Source organism: Centroberyx affinis, unplaced genomic scaffold (genome assembly GCF_046629955.1).
Source record: "Centroberyx affinis isolate AG114_WGS23_722 - 3 ecotype Tasmania unplaced genomic scaffold, CSIRO-AGI_Caff_v1 ptg000668l_1, whole genome shotgun sequence".
NCBI classification, from domain to species: Eukaryota; Metazoa; Chordata; class Actinopteri; order Beryciformes; family Berycidae; genus Centroberyx; species Centroberyx affinis.
Window position 1 is genome coordinate 318,829 of NW_027279292.1, and position 23,391 is coordinate 342,219.

Sequence of the window (23,391 nt, forward strand, 5' to 3'; positions counted from 1 at the left end):
CTAGCTCATTGTTTTCTTCTTAGCTTCCAGCCACACAAATTATTATCTATGGATTTGTATGAGCCCTTAGCATGTATTGCTATACAATGTGTGCAAACAACAAACTGATAATAAATAATGGTAGAAATGATTTATTCTCCCCTCTGGTAAAAAAAAAATGTACAATTAACTGTTTTTTGTTTACAGCTATTGTCCTGCGAGATAGATTGCACAGTTCATAATCTAATTAAGCCTCTGAAACAATGCTGAGTTTGAGGAAAAAAACAAATAAAGAGGCAGTTGTTAGCTCCAAAATTAGCATTTTATTTGGATGGTTGGGGTCAGAGATGTATAATTTGTATTCCAGTACATATGGTTATCCACAAGGCTTAAGTCCAAAACCTTTCCCAGTCTTAAAGCTGATTCAGTAATTAGTGCCTACCATGTCATACCATCCCACCCCCCTTTTTGGTACAAATTCAAACAGTTGTGCTGACAAGATCGCTATTTTTTTCTATTTTTTTTTTGTCAGATGTTTTTTATCCATATTTTATAGAAAAAACTCTCTTAACTTCTACACATTTAATGTCACCCGGATTTTTAGGTTTTTTTTCACTTTGTAAATAAATTTTGGAAACAACAGTTCTCATTTTTGTTGTTGTGAAAAGATAAAAACATGCAAAAAACTTTAATTTGTAGTCCAAATTATACATTTACAAGTTTGGAACCTTTTGCACTTCTTCATATACTACATCAAAAGAAAAGATAAAGAAAAAAAAACATTATGTACACACATCTTTTTACAGTGAAGTAAAAGTTGAAAATATCAGATGATGACTAAGGCAAATGAAGTGTACATGGATTAGACCAAAACAGTTGTTTTTTTTGTAAAATACTACATCACTTCAGAAATAAAGAAAAAAAACTTATTCTGCTACAAAAGTATGATTCATAACTCCCTTTATTTGCAACCAGCTGCATAAGTTTAATTTTTTTTAGTGAAAAAGTCTAGAAGTCTAGCGTACTGTACAGTGCTGTTCTTAATTGTTTCTTCCCATCCAAGCTAACAAAGAATCCTTCATCATTTCTTCATCTTTGTAGTTTATTTAAATAATCCTTTCCAACAAACAGGAGCATTGTGTAACCAAAGAAAAAAAGCATGTAGAAGCATACCATAGTGTAACATACTTTTTTTTATGTTTGAAATCACTCCAAAAGTCAGTACCATTAAAGCCTTGAACATAAAACTAATCATTCAGATCCAAAAAAATGTACAAAAAGGCACATTATATCCCAGTGCTTCTGTACTGTGAAATTCAAGTGTAACTGAGCGCATTCAATACCAACGATCCAAACGGTGACAGTCCACCAATGTTCCCTCCCATCTCCTCCAAAACTGGACCACAGCCTATGCCTAAGCCTTCAACAAGCATATGTATGCGTAGACTACAACAATAAGCCTAGGTTGGTTGTTTTTGAAAAAATTTCAGAATCATGTTTATTTTTTGTTTCTTTTCTGTCATAGTTCCATCACTCTGTCGGGGAATATCGGTATATCAGAAGCTGTCCACGTCCATCAACAGGGGAAAAAAAAGAAATCTTTCCTTTTTTTTCCTTCTTCTTCATCATCATTTTTCTCTCTCTCTCATCCTTCAATACGGGCGGTGGAGGAGGCTGTGTGTCCTAGTCGTCACTTCCGCCGTACATGTCTGCCAGTTTTCTGAAGCGAGGGCCCCAATCGTTGAGGTAATCGTAGTCCTGGTCACCCCCGCTGCTAGAGGAGTTGAGGGAGCTTAGGGAGCCAGCTGTGGAGCCGCTGCCCTCGTAGTCAAACACCAGCAGGGAGTCGTAGGGAGGAGCGGTGGGGTCGTTATCTGCTGCCTTAAGTCCCTGCGCAGAAGGAAATAAAAACACAGTTAGATGAGGAGATTAATCCCACGTCCGCACACCGACGCCGTCTGCAACGGGAAAGTGACTCATATCAACAACACATCGCCGCCCCCACCGCTTCCACCCAAAACAGGCTAATCTATTCTGAACCCAGTCAGCGGCTCTCCCTCTGTACATGTTCAGGAAATCAGGTCCTTGTCCGGATTAATCAGGCTCTAATGTTCATGCGAGTTTCCACAGTGTTTTGGTGGGGATTCTCCTGATATTTCTGGGATGGAGGATTATCCTGTACTTGATCAAAAGCCAAGATTGAGCATGACCAGCAGCCTCAGATCACTGGAATCCTCTCCCCAGATGAGGCGGCCCCTTCCCCCCTCTGACCCTGGTCTCCCATCCTCTCTGCTCAAGGCCCTGCACAGGCAGCAAAACTCTGCCACTGACACATCTACTGTCTGGATGGCAACAATATCTTTAATATTTCATATTTGTGCAAAACTAGGAGTAAGCACTGACTGCGACTGTGGAAGAGATGAGAGGAGCATGTGTGTGTGGGCGCGCATGCGTGTGTATGTGTTATCTTGCGGCTCTGGGAGGTGGGAGTGTTTCCATTTTGAAGATTGTGCTTAACATTCCCAGAAGCCCTCATAGCGTCATGAGAGGTCCTTATGGATTGCTATTGATTTCCAGCCTTATTCCTTAACAGGACTCAGGAGACTTGATGGATTGCTAATCTAGCGGTAGAGATGTGCTTTGGCCATGAACCACTTTGGATCCAAGCCTGGTTCCTCTCTTATCACCACAGCTGAGGACACCTAACAAATAATAACTGAATTAAAGAAGCAGAGCAACAAAACACAGAGAAACGAGACCTCCGCTCATTGGGAACTTGTCAAAGATTTATAGGTTCCTCTGCCCTGCCATTATAGCACTGCAATGCTCTCAAATGAAAAGATGGATTGAAATAAAGTGCCCGGGCACTTAGTGATTATTTTCCACTTGTTAGCCTTCGTTAAATGTTTGCTCTGGGCTGTGGTGCTGATAATTTGGTGCGAAATATGACAGATGGATCGTTCATTACAATTACAACCATCATTGCTCTGCTGGTTATAGCCCCCTCCGTCTACAACCAACACCCCACCGGCGGTTTCATAAGGTTAGTCAATCACACAGCTCACCCCCTTGATTCCATTAAAACTGAGTCATCCACTGTGCTGGAGACAATCGCCTCTCTTAGTCAAATAGTGAACTGTCCTCAATTCATGTTTCTGGCATCACTCACATGGATAACAATAGAGATCTGTGATCAAACCGACTAGCGTCCCCATTCAGAGACGTCCTTGCCAAGGCGTCGAAGTTCATTTGAAACAAGGCGCTACATAAAACAATGAATACAATCACTTCATCTTTGTCTGCCTCTGTGGCAACGTGTGACCTCCCCGTCTACCTGTGACCAAGAAAGGCTGTGTCAGGTTGGTGCTAATGTACTAACTGTTACCCCCCTCTGTGGGAACGGACTACGAGTTGAATAATAGACTTTTGTTTGCCCCTCTGAGAGGTTAAAGTCCGTATGCTAAACCTATGCTTCATTTTTTCCGTCCCTCTTATTTAATTAAGAGCCAAAGGCAGCAGGGGCATGGGGTTGTGTGCACAGTCTAGGCTGAAGATCAGAGCCCCCCCCCCCCCTCCCTCCCTCCCAGCTCCTCTGGCAGCTAGCCCTTATTGGTCAGGTCAGATTCCAGCTCCATGTAAGCGGCGGATCTACCATGACTGAGCTTTAGCGACATTCAAATCTGGGACTAAAAACAGACCGACATTGCCTGGCTGCAATGTGAATTTCTGGGTCAGGATGCTCAGAGGGGGGGGGGGCTGGGGGTGGGGGGGGGGGGGGGGGGGGGGGCGGCATGTAAAAACCAGTCTGATGAAGAATGGTGCACGCTTTTGCACTGCATTCTTTATAGAACTGTGCAAAACATTCAATCTCACTCAGTATCAGCTGTTATGACAAGTGTATTAGGTGTGTTGAAGACGCTCTGTGAGAGAGAAAATGAGTGGGGGCTGGGAGATATATGGTGGGGGAGAAGCAGAGCTGAAAGGGCAAGTTGTAATCTAAAAACATGGGAGCGATCCAAAAACTGGGAGAGGACTCCATTTGTAATGCTGTGAAACTCGTGTCTGTAGGAGCTGGTGAAAAATACATGACCGTTATTTTACATTCTCCCTTCATGCTGGAGTCAATGATGGCCTCAGGCAAACGAGGGCGCGTTGAACAGTGCATTTCTACGGAAAGCCAATGTATTGCTTCTCTCATCCCCTATTTCTATGCTGACACATCTATAACTCTGATCTTCAGGCTTCTTCTTCTGGTGGAGAGTGAGGAGAAAAACAATTATATATTTTATTAGTGAGTTAGTATCATGTACTTTTTCTGACTTGGTACATGTCTGAACCGATATGTGCGAGATGAGAAACGTTCTCCTGCAGCTGAGAAATGATGAAAACAATTCTGATAATAATTGATTCAATTTAAAATCCCTTTCTCTGCTTACAGGAGAGCGCATAGCCACGAGATATTAAACTTGCGTCATATGAATCAAATTGTTTATTTAGATACAACTTTGTCATAAGAAAGTAATTCAAAGCTGAAAATGAATAGCACTGATCCTTTCATTTCAGCTCATTTCCTTTTGATTTGTATTCACCCATACACAGGTGTGTGTTTGTGTCGGTGCCGGCTTGTATTTTTACCTCGTTGATGAAGTCTCCGATGTCTCCAGGGTGGGGTGCTGCTGACCTCATGGGGTACTGTGGTTCGGGGTGGAGGGGTCTCTCGTCCATACGGCGGATACCGACAGGCTTGATGGCATCGGGCTCTATCGTGTCCGGCTGCTGGAGCTGGCTCAGGTCGTAATCCTGGGGGGGGGGGGACAGATGGGAGTTAGCAGGGGACAAGACCAAGACCCCAAACCAGCTTGATGGAAGGGCTTGGCATGAGCACAACCCCAAACCACACCCAGCCACACACTTTCTTCAATATCAGATGATGGTATACAAGGGAGAGAAAAGTTTACTTGTGTGGGGTAAAGGTTTCGAAGTTAGAAAGCAGTGTTTAATTTGAGCGGAGAGTACAGGAGGATGAGGGAAAACTTGAATCTGCTTGTTTGTGAAGCACAAGCTCAGGGACAATTTGATGCATTTAAAAGAGCCAACATGGAGGGGGTCCACGCTAAGGACCAAATCATAAGTCGCAGGGTGTTTGTACTTGCGAGGTGTGCTGCAGGAAGGGAGTGCAGGCGACTGTTTTGCTCTAATCAGTGCCCAGACACGGGATGGTGGATATGCATAAGCCATTGCTAATCCTATTAACATTACCAAGGCAACCTGAATGGCTCGCAGTTTGTGCAAAGTCATGGGCAGGGAAACAGGAGGAGAAAGAGAGAGAGAGAGAGGGAGAGAGAGAGAGAGAGAGAGAAAGAGAGAGAGATGAGCTGTGGTGAAGTGCCGAGTTAAGCTGAATGGACTGGATGGCATCATGGTGACAAAGCAGATATGATAGAGAAAATGCCATCTGAGAATCAGGGTGTGTGCCTAATAAGCGTGTATGATGGATTGTCCCTCTTTAGAAGATTTTCGGTAATCCATCCATCTCTAATATCCCCCTTCAAAATTGTCTTTGCTCAGTTGCACATGTACCTACACACACAGATGTGCGTGCACACACACTCACTGAAGAAAAAAAAAAAAAAAAAAAGCCGCAGACACTCTGATATAAAAATAAACATGAGAATAAATATAAACCCTGTGATGATGCACAAACAACCCAGACACACAAACACAACCGAGCGCGCAGGCACTTGACAAACACCTACTCAATTTCACACTAATAAGTATCATCTCAAATCCAAAACAAACACATTGATTATTCATGTGTAATTTGATTTCATGGGGAATGAAAGCAACCCTCAAGCTGGCTGGAGAAGAACAATGGTCATCACACATCACGCAGGAAGCTGTCTGTCATCTCTGGTCCATTTCAGGCAGACCGCTGTGTGACCTTCCATAGGGTCTCACTAGAGGCCAGGAGTTAGTGACAGCAGTTGCGACATAGCCTTATAATGGCTGAACTAGGCAGAAACGTCCAATGACATACCAGCCCCTTCAGGGAATCGGCTCTTCACACATACACTGGCCTAGTGACATCGCTGCCCGTGGCACGCATGACCCACATTCAAACACTGGAGACCGGACGCTCCACAGCCTCATGCACTTCATCCTTTGAGGGACGCGGCTGAGGAACTAAACAACAGAACTGAGTGAATTCATCATGCCAGGGGAGGGTTTGAAGCCCGAAACTTCACTTGAAATATAAGGTGAAAAATTCAGTTTGAAGTGTCGCCCTGCAGTTCCTGTAACAAGTGAAACTTCTCTATATTTCTAGTGACAAATAAAAGAGACTTGTATAGTTTCTGCATAAAGAGGTTTGATTTTTACAACAAAACTGTGGGTCATTTATTATAAAAAAAAAAAAAAAAACTTTTTTTCAAAGCATGCCTCCAAAACCACATCATCTGGGGTTAATGTGCATCACTTTACTGTGAAGTCATTTGAAGAGGGACTCATCTCCGTGCTGAGTTTTTTTTCTACCCACAAACTTCTGCACAACAGCTTTAGCAATTTGACATTATTTCTGCATTACTTTTTCCTATGTCTGGCGAGCCCGGCCTGATCAGCTGTCTGCTCTTGACAAAACGAGTGCCTCACAAACCAATACAAAGCAGGGCAATGGCAGCAGCAACTAAAATCATACACTCGGAGAGCGACCAATGGTCTGACACTTCAATTTCCTCCCCAGCGGGAGATAGGGAGAACAGAGGTGGGCATTATAAAGACCACATCGCTGGGAAAGTCAGGTCCATTTTTTACCCAACACTGACTCCCCGATTCCACAGACAAGACCATTTTCTCCTGCCGCCCTGCCCTCCTCTGCACCACTCAAAATGGAAGCTCGTTTTCCCTCAATAAATCTGCGCGCCCGCTCCTTTGCCTGTGAGGGGTGTTATATCATGCAACAGTTTCCTTTTCAACAAGGTCTGTTTCACAACAGTTTCAAAATCACCAACTGTGTTTTGTGCGAGTTTTATGTGTTTTGTGTGTTTGTGTGTGTGTACACAAGTGCCTGCTCTCCCTCCTGCCTAATCACTGGCAGATGTGTAATGGCTTTCCAGTCATATTGTTACCTTAGACAGAGCTTCATTATTACGCTACAGCAGATGCCTGTCTCTAAATGACATCAGCTTTCCAATTACAAGTCTCTGAGGCTAATTTAGCACTGAGCTGGGTCGGACTGGGGTCTCCCACTCATTCCTGCCATACCTGAGCCACTGGACCACTTCAGCCAGCAACAAGAAAATAGCCCATTTGTTATATTGCTGCCCATTTTATGAAATGATTCCGTTCTGCTAACAAGGGGTCATTAGGACAATTGAATTTGTGTGTATGTGTCTGTGTCTGTGTATATGTGTGTGCTCCTGATCAGCAGTCTGAATAGGGTGGTATGGAGATGTACCATTATAGATGCCCTGTGGCCTAGCTTGTTCTAGCATTTCTATTATGTGGAGTATTAAGTGTGTGTGTGTATGTGTGTAGGACCCAGTTCCACTGAGGAACCAGTTCCAATATTTCCAGAATCGGCCGGATCGAAACATGTTTAACCTTATCGATTCCCATCTTCAATTCACAGTTACTTTCCAGCTTGGTTTTTAAAAAAGAGAAAATGTGCAATTTTTAATTCGCTATGAAATTGTCTCACTCCCCATTATTCCACGGTCTGCTGTGTGTGTGAACTGAGATGTAGGGAGGCTAAGACAGCAGAGTGTGTTTGTTTCAGTTCTTCACAACACAGGAGCTGTTGTCCTAGCTCAAACGTACAGCAGCATAGCGAGCATGGCAAACATTAGAAACAACAGATGGAAAGTGTAGCTACACTTCAAAAGGAGTCTAGTTTGTCCTCTTTGTCTAGTTTTTCCTCTAAGGAAACTGCTCATGTGCTGCACAGAAGTGAACTAAACACACACTTTCCTACCCAACTGAGAACACACACACTCTCCTCATGTCACAACCTCACACACAGTGTACAGTTGTGTGATGTGTAGACAGTTTTGGAGGTTGGAGTCAGTTTGGAAGTAAGGGTATTATTATAAGTAACATAATTATAAAACAGTATGTATGAGCAGTTAATATTTTTTTATTCCTTCCAAGTTGGGATTGGAAGCAGTATTTCAATTCATTCAGTTTCAGATTTGGTATTTTTGCGGTGGTATAATGGTAATGGTAATATATAAGAAAGCAACCAATAAGGGAATCTTAAATGAAATCATTTAGAGAGTCATTAAGATTTTATCAATGTTGATTCCTTATCATTCCCCAGCCTGTGTGTGTGTGTGTGTGTGTGTGTCAGACCACTCTACCTGATCTTCCTCTCCTCCACCTTCCTCATCATACTTGAGGATGTTGTCTCTCACGTCGTCCTCAGGATCAATGAGAAGCTGCTTGGCCTGACGCTCTTTATCGCGGCGCTTCATCCACACCACAAACAGCAGCACGAGAACTGATGAGAGAGAGAGTGAGAAAGAGAGAGAGAAAGAAAGAGAGAGAGAGAAAGAGGATCTCAAATTACAAAGCATAATAAGTTACATATTTTCATACAAATGTAATCCGATCCCGTGTTTTAGAGCTTGGACGGGGGCCTGATCAGGGCTATCTTTTTGGTAATCCTGCAGTAATCTAGTGGTATCTCGGATGATGTTTAGCTGTCTTTATAATCCCTGTGTGTGTTAGTGTGGCATGCTGTCTGGAGGGGGCAGTGAGACACTCACTGAGGAGGATGATGATGCAGAGGAGGATAGCGATGATGGCACCCGTGCCCAGACCGGCGGCCATGATGTGTTGCTGGTCGGTGCAGTCTCCGTTGATGTCGCACTGGCACACTTTGACTCGCAGGTAGGAGGTGTTGGACATGGGCAGGTTGCCTGAGTCTGTGATGATGATGGGGATCTCATAGATACCGCTTTCAAGAAAGCCGATCTTCAGGCTCAACTGGGCATAGTCACCTGAGAGACAGAGGTGGGGAGGGGAGAGAGAGAGATGAGCGAGAAAAAAGCAACATTTAACTGTTCAGTGATGCATGTTGCCTCCTTGTCAGAGCAAATAAGTATGAAGTGGCGAGTCCGGAGGGAAAGAGGCACTTTAGTGTTACTATTGTGCTTAAAAATACAATAATGCCATGTTTCTTCAGCAGAGAAGCCTGAGAAAACATTTTCCATAAAGGGGATTATATCAAAACTCCAAATGCAGTCATTTGTATGGACTATGTTCACAGTAAGATTATGACCTTATTACCACAAATATGCAGCGTGAATTCCTACCTGGAAGTTGCGTCAGCATATCTAATCCAAAATACGGTCAGGATTTAGATTTGCAGCTTATAAATCTACTGAATACCTTTTGATAATGCTGCTTAGGCTAAATTCCCAGCTGCTATAATCCATATGCCTATTATCCTGTTAAGATATATTCACTGCGTTTCAACTCTAATCGCTAACACACAATAAATGAGTGCTTCCACCCATATTTGTGTTTCCAATTAGCATAAACAATTAATGACTGTTTATAAGGCTAACATTATATGGAGAACATTGTCTAGTGGGTCCCAGCTGTACTTGACCCTATGCAGTGTGCTATTCACACTAATTTCCTGACTGCTGTTGACAATATGTCAAGATCACAACAAAGTACTTTAGTACTATGCTAACCAATATACTGTTGAATGCTATCCATTACATTACTGATTTTCTAGCTTTCCAGTTAATCAATGATTCAACAATCCAATCAATAAATGCCGCCAATTGCTCAAAAGGTTAATTCGCACGTTTTTGTTTTTTTGGGGGTACGGGGCTAAAAAAGGGGTCATTGACAGGGTCTGGGGGATCCCCAGCAAAATGAAGAATACTGTAATTTCACTATAATTTAATTCCCTTGAAATTAGCCTTGGAAAATAATTTATAAGAAAGAGTAATCAGAGCTTTCATTCTTGTTACAGTCTTGTTACAGTTATTAAATTCTGGAGAAAACATCCCCCCAGATGGTGGGTCCCTGGGACAAAATTTGATCAAATGCATATGTAACCTAATGTAAATCTATTCTGGTGTCCTTGATGTGAAAAAATCTGGGGACTTCTTATATATATAGGAAATCACTGTTCAAAAAGAGGAAGCTAACCCATGCTACCTGTTGCAGTGTGCTTATCTTACCACTGAGTCTTGTGATGGTCCAGTTTCTCCTAACGTCTGAGGGCTTATGGGCCAGCTCAAAGGCAAATGGCCCAGCGTTGGGGTTCAGGTCTCCGTCCAGTGCAGTGATGTTGATGGCATTCGGTTCTGGCTTCTCGCATACCTCCGCCTCCTGGGGGAACACGCGTGGAGCGTTGTCGTTGATATCCAGCAAGAAGATCTGGAGAGTTCCAGTGCCACTTGCTGGAGGCACACCTAGATGGGACAAAATAAAATGAGCGCACACCCACCCACACACACACACACACACACACACACACACACACATAGCACAGCATAAATATTTATGAGAATATTGATTTTTAAAAATCTACATACGGATAGGGTTTTATACTATTGAAATGCCCACTCTCATTCATTACATACAACCATTATGCAGTCGACAGAAAAGCAAAGCATAAAGTTTATTCTCTTGGTCTCATGCTAAAATAGGGCACTCTGAGCAGCTTTTTGCTCTAGTGGGAGAAACCCCATCCAAACTGCATACTGATCTGAGAATCTAATCTCAAATGAGGAGGGAGACAGAAAGAGAGAGATATCAGAACATTTGGGTAGTGTGTGTGTGTGAGTGTGTGTCTGAAGAACGTCTTCCTGACGAAGGACACGGGATGGGAATACTAAAGCAGACAAACAGAGCCCACTGTCGCTCCTCTCAGGCTCCTCTATGTATTCACCGAGCTAAGAGGCTTTTTTACCATTCAGGCCACGCTCAAAGGAGCTAGTCATCCAATCCTGACCCATTAATGCTGAGAAACCTCTTTATTGGTAGAGTTTTTAAGCCTATTGGCCTGAGCTATGCTCCGTAGAACAGGGTAAACCTGAACAGAGGTAAATCCTGCCAGTGCAGGGAAGAGGTGAATATATCCACATGCTGGCTGGTTCTGGGATTGCTAGCACATTAACCTTCAACTAAGGTGGTCACTGTACCAGACGTGCCAAGTGCCTGGTACAAGGTTGACCTTCAAGCATGGAGGCTGCTTTTGTGCCAGTAAGGGAAAGCAGTTTTCTACAGATTCGGTGCATTTGTGCACTACTGCCTTGTACAAAACATCACAAAAGTAGTCTGGAGCTGGGTGGAAGATTGACCTTCAAAAGGCAGGATACATTGGTACCTTCTAGGCTACCTTTCAAAAAGGCAGCATTATCTGTTCCAATGCTCCAGTAATAGGCCTGGGTTAGGTGCTAGTGAGTGCTAGTGTAAGAGCCTGGATAAAAACACCTAAAACATGCAGCCAGTGCATCACAGGAACTCAAACAAGGTATTTTTGGCAACTTCAATCCCACTTGAACGGTTACGTACCGCTGTCTGAAGCCAGGAATGTTGCATTGTACAAACTGTTCTTCACATAGGACGACTCTCGGTCCAGAATGGCAATTGTTGTGATACGACCGGTGTTAGGGTCAATCCTCAGCCAGTTGGCTGGATCCGACAGTTTGGAGTATCTGAGAGAAGACAAAAAAAAGAGAGAGGTTTAAACAATAATTCATAATCCTTACCATTCATTTAGACTTCAAACGACATTCAACTTTATGCTGAATTTTCTGTAAGGGACTATCTGTGAGTAGTGAGCACCACCTGAGGAAGTTTATGAGGCTGAAATTTGTTAAACGCTCTGCGCCTGTGAATTGGACTCTTGTTGTTCCCTTTGAAGATGCATAATTTTTCCACTAGGCTGTACTTTGTGACTTGACTTTATGTACTCGCCCTCCTCCTGTTCTTTTCATTATGTACCTGATGCTTTGCTGCATGAAGCGATCGGGGTCCTGGGCAGTGAAGGTGGTCAGCGTGGACTCGGGCATCATTCCCTCCTCCAGCTTAATGAGTTTGGGGTTGGGCTCGAAGTAGGGGCTCTCATTGACATCTATCACCCTGATGGAGACAGTGGCGGTGGACTGGCGAGGGGAGTGGATGCCTCTGGCCAGGGGAACCTCGTTCTTCGCTTCCACCGTCAGCACATATGTCCTGCTGATTTCGTAGTCAATAGGCTAGAAAACAAAAACAGACAATATAGACTGACACATCAAAATGCAAGATAAAAAAGCTAAGTTCATTAAACAGAAGAAAATGAACACAAGCCAACAGTCAACTCGTTGTTGACAGATGACAGCAAGTAATCATCATCGGAAAATTAAGCTTTGCAATAATTTTGTAATTTTAGTGGCATGAATTGATGTAGGTTTTTTTCTGTTTTATCAGTATTGTCCTTTTTGTCTTTTTTTTGTTGGGCAGAGTCTGTTCAGCCCATTGAGGGGGGCTTCACATAACATTACATCTAACAACATTCAAGTCAAATGTACTTTAAAACATTTCTGAAATGTTCACTATCTAGCTGCAAAATAAATTACTTATGACTCCATTACCGAGATTACTAAACTGTTAAACTGAGAGGGCAAAGATGAAGGAGTCATCTGCTAATTCATCATTAGGCTAAGTAGAAGACTTTTCTAGTTTGGCTGCAAAATACGCTCCCGCCATATGGTGTAATTGCCAGATCTTAATGGATAGCAACATCATTTACGCAAGTTTCTTCAAAATGCAGCCGGCATCGCATGAGACAAGCGCATGGATGTGGTCCGATCTGTGCCCCTCTGCCACTCAATCCATACTTTATGGAAAACAGAAATTATTGACCTGCAGCACAGCTCAGTATAGCATACATACTGTGCAGTGTAGCGGACTAACAAGTGCTATAAACTATTCATCTTAAGGGTTTGGACTTCTGTGTATGTACGATGTATTCAAGGTAAGCATCTCCCAGGGGATACAGGGGTGGAGTTTGGAGGGGCGGCCTTACCTTGACGACGGTTACCAGGCCCTCGTTAGTGGTGGGATCAGTGGGCACAGAGAACCTGCCGGTGGGGTCGCCCCCGGTGATTTTGTAGACGGCATTCCAGGCTGGCGTGTTGGGCTGGTCCTTGTCAGTCACCGTCAGGTTGGCCACAATGACATTCACACGGTTCTCAGGCACCTCACCGAAGAACTACATGAATAAACCATGAACGTACAGAACAGCGAGCTGTTAGTGATACTGCTGCGGCAGCAGAAAATACACCGAGCCCTGCTTCAGAGCCCAGCAGGACCGATCCCAAGTAAATAGACATCTACGGCAACTTATCATGTCGTCATGGTCATCTCACTCCCTTTCCTCCCCTGATAGCACAACAGCAGCATTAGACATTTCAGTGATTCACAAGCACACTAAGTGCCTCCTTCACTCTGGTCAACTCGCCATCTCAGTAGTTGCATGTGTCAACATTTGGATGGGGGAATATAACAGTTTACGCATGGCTGGCTACTTGTATGTCTGTATGACTTCAGAAATGCTGGGCAAGCAGAACTGAGGAAGTGAGCAGAAGTGACGGTTGAGTGCATATAGCCACGCTGAGGTGAAAATGGGGTCTTTCTGGTGCTTTAGCTAAGATTACCGTGTTGAGGTCACAGATATGAGTTTGTTTCTTACCGTCTCAGCAGTGAACTCTGGTGGATTGTCGTTAATGTCAGTGACTCTGATGACAGCAGTGGCTGTGTTGGAGAGGCCGTACATGGGGTTGCCCTCCATGTCAGTGGCCTGGATGATCAGCGTGTACTGAGGCACTTTCTGGAGGGGAAGGGAAGAGAAACAGTAGCAGAATTAAAACACTTTTCATATACCTTACAACAATAACAATGGCATAGCCATGTTTGGAGAATATGGGTGTATATATATATCAGTATGATGCTGTTGACCTAACATGATTCAGATCAGATCTGGCTAGCTTCCTAATTGCGATGACTAATGGTGGCTCTCTAAGTAATATGTTCCCATTTATTCCCTATGGGGGGAGGATGTGAGTTTCTGAATGCATGTGTGAAACTCGCACCTCTACTATGTACACCATCATGAAGCTAACAAATGACTCCTTTCACATTAAAAGCCACTCAGGTGACGGACCAGTTGCTAGGTAATGAGAATCGGGCAAATTACTTTCACGGTGGCAACTGGCGGACATAAAACAGCGGCCCCAGGGCGGAAGTGATTGAGCAGCCACCTAGCCAGATTGCCCTCACTAGAATTGCACCAACTGGCTCCAGCTTTATATATTTATTTAGTTCAAAGTTCTTTTCTTTTTTTTTAATTTCTCAGACAGCCATGCCATCCAATTAAATGAAAGAGTGCTACCATTTATAGCATAGGAAAGAGAGAAAAAGAACACAGAAGTAAAGCTTCTAAACATAACATAAACATTTAGCTGCTCAATGATGCATGTTACCTCCATGTAAGAGTAAATAAGTGTGAAGCGGCCGAGTCCTTTTCTACTTCTCATTTAGTGTTGGTAATCAGCAAAATTCCGTGTGGCTCATTAGTTCTCAGACAGTCTGGATATTAGCAAAATGCTCTATTTTGTCTTTATATTTAAAAAAAAAAAATGCACGGCTCATTTATGTAAACATAGAGATATGTTGATACACATGTAGAACTGCAATAAGTGGCAAAGGAAAGAAGAAAATGAATGTAATGGATGGCTGTGCTAATGAGAGTGTGACTTAAATGCCAGTGCAATATGATTTTTATATGGCTGCATTCAAAAATACTATTTGAGAGAGAGGAGAGGAGAGGGAAGGATGTTTAGGACTATGTCTCTCTATGATAAAATCATAGACAGACATTCACAGAAAGGCAAACTGAAAGAAAGTCGGGCAGAAAGACAGCCACAAAGAAAGATAGAAAGCAAGAAAGAAAAAGTGAGACACACCTCTCTGTCCAGGCCTGCTGCCACTGTAATGATGCCTCCTGTTTTATTGTTGATGGTGAACATATTGGAGGTTGGACTCTCGGGATTCTGAGACAGGATCTTGTAACGCAGCATCCCATTAGCTGTTTTCGGGTCGTCTTTGTCAACAGACGTTACCGTCATAACAAACGTCCCTAGGGGATAGACAGAGACAAGATAGAGACAAGATGCAAATACTCCATTTAACCATTTTTAACAACACAGACAGTTTGTTGTCTCTCTCTCGCTATCTCTCAGTCAGTTAGCTACAGCTACTGCACTTCTCACTGGCAATCAGAACACATTCAAAGTAGACCAAATTGTGCTGTATTGAACTCCACCAGATTTAAAGCTTTGTAATATATACAGTACATCCAAGGTACTTGTGATGTTAAAATGGCATAGATTACTTCAATACTTAACAGTCGCCAAGTTAACAAAGTGGCCACCCCAGGAATGCCATCAATGCTCGTTTGATCTGCTAAAAGCGTGGCGGCAGGCTACACCTGATCCGCTGCTCCTACTGGGCCTGGCCTCGTCTGGGATCTTACCTGGCTTGGAGCCCTCGGGGACGGTGCCGTTCCAGATCTGATGGATGAACTCTGGCCTGTTGTCATTCATGTCGATGACATTGATCACAATATCAATAGGGTTCTCTACCTGGTTGCCATTCAGGTCCACTGCATGAGCTCTCAGCTGGGGAAAAAAACCCATATATAAACAAATTTGGACTGTTGTCCTGTTCAAGCAAACCAGGCATTTGCAAACAGACAAGGGCAATTATTATCTCAAGTGTGCAGACAGAAAGAAAAGAATACATAAAAACATACTGGGACAAATCGCCCTCTAAATTGCTGTGACAATAAACTCCATTAACCAGCACTAAAAGTCCTTAACTGTATGTAGAAGACCAAAGAGTTAAGAGCATCCTCTTTACTGAGACCAGTGTGACAGGAGGCAGGGCTGGAGCTCTGCTTTTCTAAAGCGCAAATATTTCCCACAGCAACTCCCAGTACATGCATGGCATTCACTGTGGACTTTCTAATTGTTTCTAGTCTATTACAAACATCTGTTGAAATCAATCATTTAGTTTTTGCCTGTATCGCCTTGGTTAATGTTCACTAAGTTTCCAGATTGTGTTAAAGCACATGAATGAATAGCACTCTATGCTAAATACTATATAGTTTAAGGACCAATGCAATTTGTTGGAAAAACAGCTAGTGAATAAAGCAGCCCTAGAAGGAGCTGGAGGTTATCTTAATGTATTTAACACACACACACACACACACACACACACACACTCAATTCACTCAAAAGCCTCAAATCGAATCCTTTAAATTCTCAGACGGATAAGTCAGATTTCCTGGGAGACCACCATCACGCCCCGGTCTTTATTGAGTCTGAGGGGGCTGTTTGGGCTGCACATGATCCTTGAGCACATGCCAATTGGCAGGAATGTACAGCACAGCCAGAGAGAACAGATTTTTCTTGATAAAGCAGGCTGGAAAAACCATTTGCAAAATATAGGCAAATCACTGAAGGGAGTTCTCCTCCATTCTTCTTTCCAAACCAGCGTGTGTATTTACTGCTGTGTCAGACTTACATGGAAGTTGGAGATGTGCTCTCGATCCAGGGGCTTGTTGACAGACAGCTCTCCAGAGATTGGGTTGATGATGAAGATGCCAGTGGGGGGCTGGTCAGCGCCAGGGCCAGTCACACTGTATCTTAGGGACCGGTTTTTGTCATGGTCCGATCGGATCTGTGCCAGGATTAAGTGTTTGTTAATTACAGATCCAAAACAGTGTTAAAACTAATACAATGTAACAATATTGTTGAGTAAAGGACTGCACATGAAGTGTGTATGTGTGTGTGTGTGTGTGTGTGTGTGTGTGTGTGTGTGTGTGTGTGTGTGCAGTATTTAAGCAGTTCTGTCTTGGCTAGGCAGCCTATCCTCTTCACATTGTAAGCCAAGACCCTCTGTGCCTACACCCTGGATCCATGCTGAGCAAACAGACTATTTCTTCATCCTGATATCATCCAATAAAGCCCAGAAACATCCCCCATAATATGGCTGGATTAAATATAATACATACAAATGGCATATACAGGACTTAGCACTCAGTCAGGAAGTCAGCTTATGCTGAAAAAGGATCTGCTTCTTAACTGACATGAGAAGGATTGCTTGTCCTCTGTCAGCCACCCACACCCTGCCTTGACCAGGGAATGGTAGCAAAATGAATGGAGCAGAGTGTGTCCTTGAGCCATGATAAAAGGAGTATAATATCTCAACAGGCAACCTGGGAAACATCGTACTGGTGAACACTTTAGATTTCTCTCTGCTTCTATATAATGCCAGGCTGCATTGGTACTGACTGCCCCAGAAAGGAAAGATAAACAATACTACAAGCAGGAAAAAAGAATCCTGACCTTTAGCAAAGTGCGGTAAATATGGAGCATTTTGTTGAAGGCACAAGTCTGATGTCTGTGGTCCAGCGTGTGGGAGCTGGGGGCAATGGGGAGCTACAAGGTTGTCATATCAAGCCAAAAAGCATTTCCTTTGAAGTTGTGAGCAGTGTGTGTGTGTGTGTGTGTGTGTGTGTGTGTGTGTGTGTGTGTGTGTGTGTGAGCGCGCTCTGCATCTTACCCGGACAAGCTCCAGTGGGAATGGGCCTCGTGAGTTCTCCGGGACATTGATTGGGGGGATGACCCAGTCTCTCTTCATGCGTTTGAGCTGGCTGTCCGTGTGCCGCGATGGAAACACTATTTCCTTCAAATCCTTGGACATGACTGGAGGGACGGCAACTTCCTGGACCTGGCAAAGGAAATTAAATTAGCTAAGGAACTGGATAGTGGTCACATCTATACAGTCAATACACAGCATATGCCGTGTGGTCGACGCTTTTGTCTAAAGCACCATATAATACCATGAGTGCGTACATTTTTAGTATCTCTGCCCCCTGTGGGAATCAAAGCCCTAATCCTGATAGTGTACCGATTGAGTTACAGCAAATTAATAGCAGAATGCTATTTATTGCCTAGCTGAAATGAATAGGATGGTACGTGACCGATGACCCTTTCTATTTTGTGTGCACAAAAGGAATTTGATGTGATGATAAAAGCAGGCATTTTCTGCAAAACCTAATAAACTCTCCAAATGTCATTTAATACCAATTCTAAATGTGTGTTCATTCAAAGGATCCATTCTTTTATGACTTTCTTTGTAGCCTAAAATATCTCCAGTAATACATGTGATGATATGCCTTTAAGCGAGTGTTTGAAAATGCTTTAGTGTGGCTACTGCGGCAGCCCCCCCACCACGAGCGCTGGTTCGCTTTAAATGGCAGACCTCTTCTTATGTCCTGATAAAATGCACCCACACAGACACACCGGCTTCCATAATGGATCTGCCATCCTCCCTCGGCTGTAATGAATGAGATTTGAAACAAAGGAGGATGGTACCTGCAAGCCAGACACTAAACACACAGATGGCTCAAATTGCCTATGCTGCTCCAGAGACTGAGAAGACTGAAGTAGTGCCAGAGAAAGTTAAAATAACCTTGAACAAAACAAGGCAGGAAGGAAGAGAAAACAGAAAAACAATATGTAAAACCTGTCAATGTCAGTGAATGACAGCTGGAATTTCAGTGGAATAGTCACGCCCCTTGAAGTCTCTTCCTTACTGTTGCCTGTAATTAGCCTACTGACTGTTGATTTGGTTACAAAGTAGCAAGGTCCGACAAACTACTGAAAAGTTTCCTGTGCAAACATAGAAATTAATTACCACTTAGCCACCTTACAGCGTGACCCATATCCCGCTCTCCCCCTCCTATAACATCTGGGGAACTGTCGGAGTGCTTCCACTAATCATGTTTGAAATCCGATTATACTGCTTTCACACATTTGAAATGCAGAGAGGCAAGCGGACAGATAGCGATGGAGCATGCTTCAGAAATATCTATTACCCTATTAAAATGGGCGCGAGCGAGAGCAGTAATTATTTGCGACCTGTGTCTAGAATGATGAATGGCATGGTGGGTTTGTTCAGCCCAACACACATCTATCTCTGGAGTGCTGGAGGTCTGCACCCATCTACACTCTCCAAACCCCCTCCATCTTCTGACTAGGAGACTACTTCAGTCCAAGAGATTGTTAGGTTGAGTGATGGCCTGAGTGTTTGTGAGAGTGTGTGAGAGGGATTACGTATGTGTGTGTATTTGCTCTCTTAGAAAATTCCCTCTTTCACATTCTGAAATGCTTTCTCCTAATGGACTGTGGTGAAGTGGAAGTTCCAGTGGGAGGTGGTGATGGTATAGGAGGACACTCCCATACTAATGAGGATATTGTTTAGTTGTCATTGATTAAAATGTTTCCCCGGGGCTGATGCATTCACAGCGCTAATAAAAAAATCTAATCGCTGATGTGATTAAGAGATGCGTGATGATTCATGACAATAATTGTGCTGGGAGAGAGATAACAGCTCATGACCTCATAAACTTGCAAGATAGGGGAAAGTCAGTCCCTAATTTCATTACAAACAAATCAAGGCAAAACCAACTGTTGTCTAGAGAAACACACAATTACTGCAGTTGATGGTGGAGTCAATAATTGAATTTCTATATACATGTGAATATGCTAACCAATGCGGCGTGCTGACTTCTGTTTAAAAAAGCTGTAGCAAACCTATGTTTATCTGTTTGGGACAAGTATGTATTTCTCTTTGACCAAACGACAACAGTGACTAATGGTATCATTAAAATCACATACCTGCAGGAGTCCCTATAGTAAATGAGTGTCAGTGGCTAACGATGGTGTTTTGAAAAGCCATGGTAAATCATTCCCAGCTAGAAGTTTAATTTCAGCCCAACAGACCACTGCGCCTGCAGCGTTGACAGTAACTAGACATAACTGTCAGCATTAACTTTTAATCTGCACCCACATAAAATACGACGTCCACCTTTCCTGAGATTACCTGGCGTGCTGTAGGCCTACATTTTGAAATCTCGTGCCATTAATTTGACAAGTAGCCTATATTTCTGGAGGTAAAAAGAAAAGGCACTGTGCTCTTTGTAAAACAAACATGATTATTGTATTTGGGGATGTTCATTAAGACATGAGAGGGCCCATGATCTAAGATGTTACTGCAATGATCACTATTGTATCGCACATGGACTCCCTTATAACCCGACAAACAGGGTCAGAATAGAGACTGGAGGACAGAGAGGAGAGAGAGAGAGAGAGGCAGACAGAGAGGAGAGAGAGAGAGAGAAAGGGAGACAGAGAGAGAGAGACAGTGTAAGTTTAAAGCAACAGATATTATCTAATTGAGCAGGATCACTTAATCCACTGGCACTGAAGTTAAAACCTCAACAATAACACAGCCGTTGGAGCTGCTTTTCATTTCCTGGTTACAAAGCAGGGGGCGGGACATGTGTGCAGTGCTTTATTAGTGCACTTCCTCTGATCTGCGGCCAACCACAATGTTGACACATGAGCACACGGTCATTCTAACTAATTGCAGATGACTGCGCAACGCGTCCAGCGGAACGGTTGAAACGACACTCTGAAGCTGAGACAGATGCTCCCCATCTTCCAAAGCACCGAACGGGGTGTGTCCCCTTTTGGATGATAAGGCAATAACCTCACTAACATGAGACAGGCTCGCTGAAATCAACTTTATGAGGAGCTATTTTGCATCTGCTCTTGCTACCCACTGACCGTGTTGAGTAGATGTTTGTGCTCCTAGTAAATTGACACATTAAGTTTTAATTAGCAAGCATCCATCCAGTCTCTCGGAACACCTGCTACAATTTAGGGAACAAGTCATCTGTGAATGTGCAGTGTGGCTAATAAGCGAAAGTTATTTGATGCGAGGGCAGAATTGATTATTCCACCTTTCTACAGCAGCAACGGCAGTCAGACAATCGACAAACAAGTCAAAAATGTGATAAGTGGATGAGGGTTACACACCTGCTGGCTGGAATGTGTGGAGGGTGTCAGCCTGACTTGGGTCTCCCATTGCTGCTGAGTGGCGGTGTCCCTGGCCTTGATCACTACTGCCGATGATCGAAGCGCAGAGAGCTGAAGACTCCTGGCGGCGTAAACCACTCCGTCGGCCTCTATCCGGAAGTCAGATGGGTTACTGCATTCGAACCGCACCAGACCGCCTCGACCACAGTCCAGAAACCTCACTGCAAGAGACACAGACAGAGATATAAGATGAGGGAATTAGCTTAAAAAAATAAAAAAAAAACAGGAGAGAAAAACTAGACAAAGGAGTAGGCAGACAGACAGACAGACAGACAAACAGACAGAGGGTCCACAAAGGTTTTCTGATTCTTCCTCTCGCTCATACATTATTCACTTCAAGCTGTGCCCCAAAGGTATTGCTCAAAACAGGTGCAGTGGAGGAGAGAGAGTTGGAGGGAGAGAAAACTATAAAGAAAAAAAAAGCCAATGTGGCCCTTAAGGGCTGTTACAGAAAAACCTAAAATAACAAAGCATTACATTTAAAACCTGATGTGTAAATTAGTCTGTGTCTAAATGCCTTTTTGTGTCTGGGTTATACGTTTAATTCCGCTAGATCTCGTCTTTTCTTATTTTCTTTTCGACGCGGGCCATTGCATGCTAGCTTTGTCCCCAATGACATACAGGGATGCCTTCCGTGGATGGCTACCGCTCCTCAGCTCCTCAGGAGGCAGAAGAGCGTGTGTGTGTAATGTTTATTTCATCAGTACGTAGGCACACAACACACAGAGAAACTCACACACACACACATGCGTGCACACATATACACACACAGCAGACAGGTGGCTCATGGGGGCTCAAACACAGTCCCAGGGCACCTCAGTGGCAGTGGTACAACACTGGTTCATGTTACAGGTGAGTGACAGTACAGCACAGCCTACGTAGCTACACACATGCGCACACACACACACACACCTCAACACCTAAGAGCTTCATCGTCTGATCTTTTTGTGTGGATATGTTTCCCTGGCAGGCCCCCCTCATGTTTATGGCACACAAAACAGCATAAAGGGAACGGTGGAAGTTCCTCCCGGCCACAGAGATCACAACGTTAAGATATATCGCTTCTGTAGAGGCTCTGCTGGTGCCGCTTTGAATTATTAAAGCAGATGTGGAATTACTTAACAAAAGCCTTGAAGGAGGGTGCCTAATCTTCCTTTGTGCTGCTACCTTGGGGACACAACCATGTCTTCAGAGCATCATCTACAGTCAGTGCACATTGAGCTCCTCTGGGTCTGAGGAGAGGGTGCAGTTGTTCAGCCTGGGGTCTTAAAGAACTCAAAAGTTTAACCCCAGGCCCAATTTGGTGGGAAAAATGGTAGCAGCCAAACAAATACGCACACACACACACACACACACACTCACACCGGCATGCACGAACACTCCACAATGTACCATGACCTGCCACTAACAAATCTCTCAGTGACGACAGGGTGAATTTAACACTTGTCTAGCTGATTTTAACAGCAGGCAAAGCAGACCTCTTTCAGCTAGGATGCATCTGGCCCCCTCACTGACAAAATGTACCTGTTCCTGTTTTTTCATTGAGCACTGAAAGGCAGACTGTCTGAAAGCGGCACAGCAGGAAAGGCATGGCAAATCTTCCCCCTGACAAAAACCTATTATTGAAATGTGAATATGGTGAAAGAAAAGAGTGGAAAATACAAATACTAGTCTTTAGCAGGCAGGCGTCCCATACAAACTAACATGTTTTCAAAAGTAGAAAAGTGGAATGCAAGTGGAAGAGAGAGACAGAAAGAATGAAAGAAAGACAGAAATAAAGAAAAAGAGAGAGAGAGAGAGAAAGAGAGAGAGAGAGAGAGAGAGAGAGAGAGAGAGAGAGAGAGAGAGAGAGAATTGAGGAAGGTTTAAAAATCGGCATGCAGCGTATTCACAATGTATTCGTCATGATGAATGAAAATACAATCTTGCCCCACTTTATCAAAAACACAAACAGAGGAGAACAAATCTTCTGCATTCCATTACACCCTGCCAAACAATTTAAACATAACAATTTACAAACAAGAATATAGTATTGTATGCTGGTCCATTTTACCTGAGGAACTGCCATTCATCTCAATACTGATGGACAGCACACAAGGGTTTTGCCTAAGGTGCAATAGCATTGAGGGAGAACCAGGAGTTTAAATAATGAAGATATAAGATGACAGGATCTTTCTTCTATACTGGAACACACTTGATATTGACCATCTGCTTCCTGACTGCTTTTGTTCAATCGCCCTTGACCAATTAGTTTTTTTCTTTGTCTGTTTGAACCAGGCAAAGCCAACATCAGATAGATGACCTTCACTCTCTGAAGGTTTTGCCTTCAAGCCAGCCGTCTGTAAATTCAAAGCCTTCAGGCAATCACCTAGCCGGCCCAAGTCAGCAGATAGTGAGA

General features: G+C 43.5%; 1 protein-coding gene across 1 annotated transcript in view; it reads right to left on the reverse strand.

Annotated features, from left to right (window-relative positions):
* Nucleotides 1-235: 235 nt before the first annotated feature.
* cdh2 (cadherin 2, type 1, N-cadherin (neuronal)) overlaps nucleotides 236-23,391 on the reverse strand; it is a 59,323-nt gene continuing 36,167 nt past the window's right edge. The window contains exons 3-16 of the mRNA XM_071519166.1: nucleotides 20,934-21,154; nucleotides 17,611-17,778; nucleotides 16,570-16,725; nucleotides 15,518-15,662; nucleotides 14,949-15,121; nucleotides 13,676-13,813; nucleotides 13,010-13,195; nucleotides 11,947-12,200; nucleotides 11,515-11,657; nucleotides 10,176-10,409; nucleotides 8,742-8,975; nucleotides 8,334-8,473; nucleotides 4,615-4,779; nucleotides 236-1,869 (exon numbers count right to left, since the gene is read on the reverse strand). Of these exons, the coding sequence (XP_071375267.1) occupies nucleotides 1,663-1,869; nucleotides 4,615-4,779; nucleotides 8,334-8,473; nucleotides 8,742-8,975; nucleotides 10,176-10,409; nucleotides 11,515-11,657; nucleotides 11,947-12,200; nucleotides 13,010-13,195; nucleotides 13,676-13,813; nucleotides 14,949-15,121; nucleotides 15,518-15,662; nucleotides 16,570-16,725; nucleotides 17,611-17,778; nucleotides 20,934-21,154 (2,564 nt within the window). The 3' untranslated portion in view covers nucleotides 236-1,662. The remainder of the gene's footprint in view (nucleotides 1,870-4,614; nucleotides 4,780-8,333; nucleotides 8,474-8,741; nucleotides 8,976-10,175; nucleotides 10,410-11,514; nucleotides 11,658-11,946; nucleotides 12,201-13,009; nucleotides 13,196-13,675; nucleotides 13,814-14,948; nucleotides 15,122-15,517; nucleotides 15,663-16,569; nucleotides 16,726-17,610; nucleotides 17,779-20,933; nucleotides 21,155-23,391) is intronic.